This window comes from Rhincodon typus, unplaced genomic scaffold, assembly GCF_021869965.1.
Source record: "Rhincodon typus isolate 14 unplaced genomic scaffold, sRhiTyp1.1 hic_rhity00000069, whole genome shotgun sequence".
NCBI classification, from domain to species: Eukaryota; Metazoa; Chordata; class Chondrichthyes; order Orectolobiformes; family Rhincodontidae; genus Rhincodon; species Rhincodon typus.
The window spans coordinates 153,564-155,519 of record NW_025965707.1 but is presented as its reverse complement, the minus strand read 5'-3'; the positions used below and the strand labels follow the sequence as shown (position 1 = coordinate 155,519).

The 1,956-nt window shown below is 52.3% G+C and overlaps 1 protein-coding gene across 1 annotated transcript in view; it reads left to right on the top strand.

The window, feature by feature from the left end:
• Nucleotides 1–1,956, top strand: part of LOC125488221 (methanethiol oxidase-like) — a 7,819-nt gene that overhangs the window by 512 nt on the left and 5,351 nt on the right. Inside the window, exon 2 of the mRNA XM_048621148.1 lies at nucleotides 673–785. Within this exon, the coding sequence (XP_048477105.1) occupies nucleotides 673–785 (113 nt within the window). The remainder of the gene's footprint in view (nucleotides 1–672; nucleotides 786–1,956) is intronic.

Genomic DNA, 1,956 nt, shown 5'->3' with positions numbered 1-1,956 from the left:
GGGCGGTGAAGAAGGTGTTTGGTACGCTTGCCTTTATTGGTCAGTGCGTTGAGTATAGGAGTTGGGAGGGTCATGTTGCAGCTGTACAGGACATTGGTTAGGACCACGTTTGGAATACTGCGTTCAATTCTGGTCTCCCTGCTATAGGAAAGATGTTGTGAAACTTGAAAGGGTTCAGAAAAGATTTACAAGGATGTTGGAGGGTTTGAGCCACAGGGAGAGGCTGGGGCTATTTTCCCTGGAGCATTGGAGGCTGAGGGGGTGAACTTATAGAGGTTTATAAAATCATGAGGGGCATGGATAGTGGGAATAGCCAAGGTCTTTTCCCCCAGGGTAGGGGGGAGTCCAAAACTAGAGGGGCATAGGTTTAAGGTGAGAGGGGGAAAGGGCCCTGAGGGGCAACATTTTCACACAGAGGGTGGTGCGTGTATGGAATGAGGAAGTGGAGGAGGCTGGTACAATTACAACATTTAAAAGGCATCTGGATGGGTACATGGACAGGAAGGGTTTAGAGGGATATGGGGCCAAAAGATGGCAAATGGCACGAGATGAATTTAGGATATCTGGGTCGGCACGGACGGGTTGGACCGAAGGGTCTGTTTCCGTGCTGTACAGCTCTATGATTTGATGAAAAGTTGGGTAACTGATCTTTCTCCAAATCTACACCCACAGGCGATAAGGAGGAGATAGTCTATGTGCCCTGCATCTACAGGAACACAGCCATTTGCAAACCAGACTACCTAGCCACCATCGACGTTAACCCCAAGTCGCACACCTACTGCCAGGTACGTTCGCCCTCGGCAGGGTGTACCCTGCAGATGCCAATCAAGGCCACTGGCTGTACCAAGGGGTGGGGGTCGGGGCTTAATGTGTCAAGTGAGAAGTGGGGCGTGTGGCGAGATGGGGGCGGGGGGAGCGGAAATGAAACCAGAATGTTATACGGAGCCAGGCCACTCAGGAGGGGAAGGCTAGGAAGACTCTGCGACATTTTTGATACAGATATTTTTGTCTCGCGCTCCATCAGGACCCCGTTGCAAGAATGCCAAATTTTGAGCCATCGCGCCAACTTGCACCAAAGGGCTGGCGGCTGGTCAACTCTTTGGCATTCCCTCAGCCAATGAGGGTGCCAGGTTAAGGCTGGAAGGTGTTCCTTTGATTGCAGAGCACGATCCCAGGGGTGGGCCAGGATAAAGGGTTTCTCCGAAACCTTCCTGAATGACCCAGGATCTGGGGCAGCCTATCGTTTTCTTCCCGGTGAGGCTTTGTCCAATCAGAAAGTGGACTCCGCTCACCCCCGGGCGAACAAAATCTTGGAACGATTGACCCCCACACGTAACGTACACAGAGACGAAGCCAACCAATCCCACAGAGAGAAAGGTACTGGGGAAGCACAGTCCAATAGAACCACAGGGCAGGATGCAACCAGGTGCCCCTTTCTCTTCCCATGACCTCTCCTGGTCTCTGACCTCTTTATAACCCGAAAGCACCAGGGATTCAGTTTGAGGCGGCTGGTTGGCACATTTATTGTACAGTCTTTCGATCACCAGTTAGACACAACACTTCATAGCAACTGGGTCGTGAGAATAGTTATCTTTCAGAGAAAAACTCTCTTCTGCAGTTTGGAGGCCACTTCCTCTGTATCGTTCTAACACTCTACCAGGAGTGGCACGGTGATCTCAGTGGTTAGCATTACTGCCCCACGGCCCAGGGACCCGGGTTCGATTCCATCCTCGGGGGTGAATGTGTCTGTGTGGAGTTTGCACATTCTCCCCGTGTTTGCGTGGGTTTCCTCCGGGTGCTCCGGTTTCCCCCCACAGTCCAAAGATGTGCAGGTTAGGGTGGGGTTGGCCGTGCTAAATTGTCCCATAGTGCCCAGGGATGTGCGAGTTATGGTGGGATTGGCCGTGCTAAATTGTTCCGTAGTGCCCAGGGATGTGCAGGTTAGGGTGGATTGGC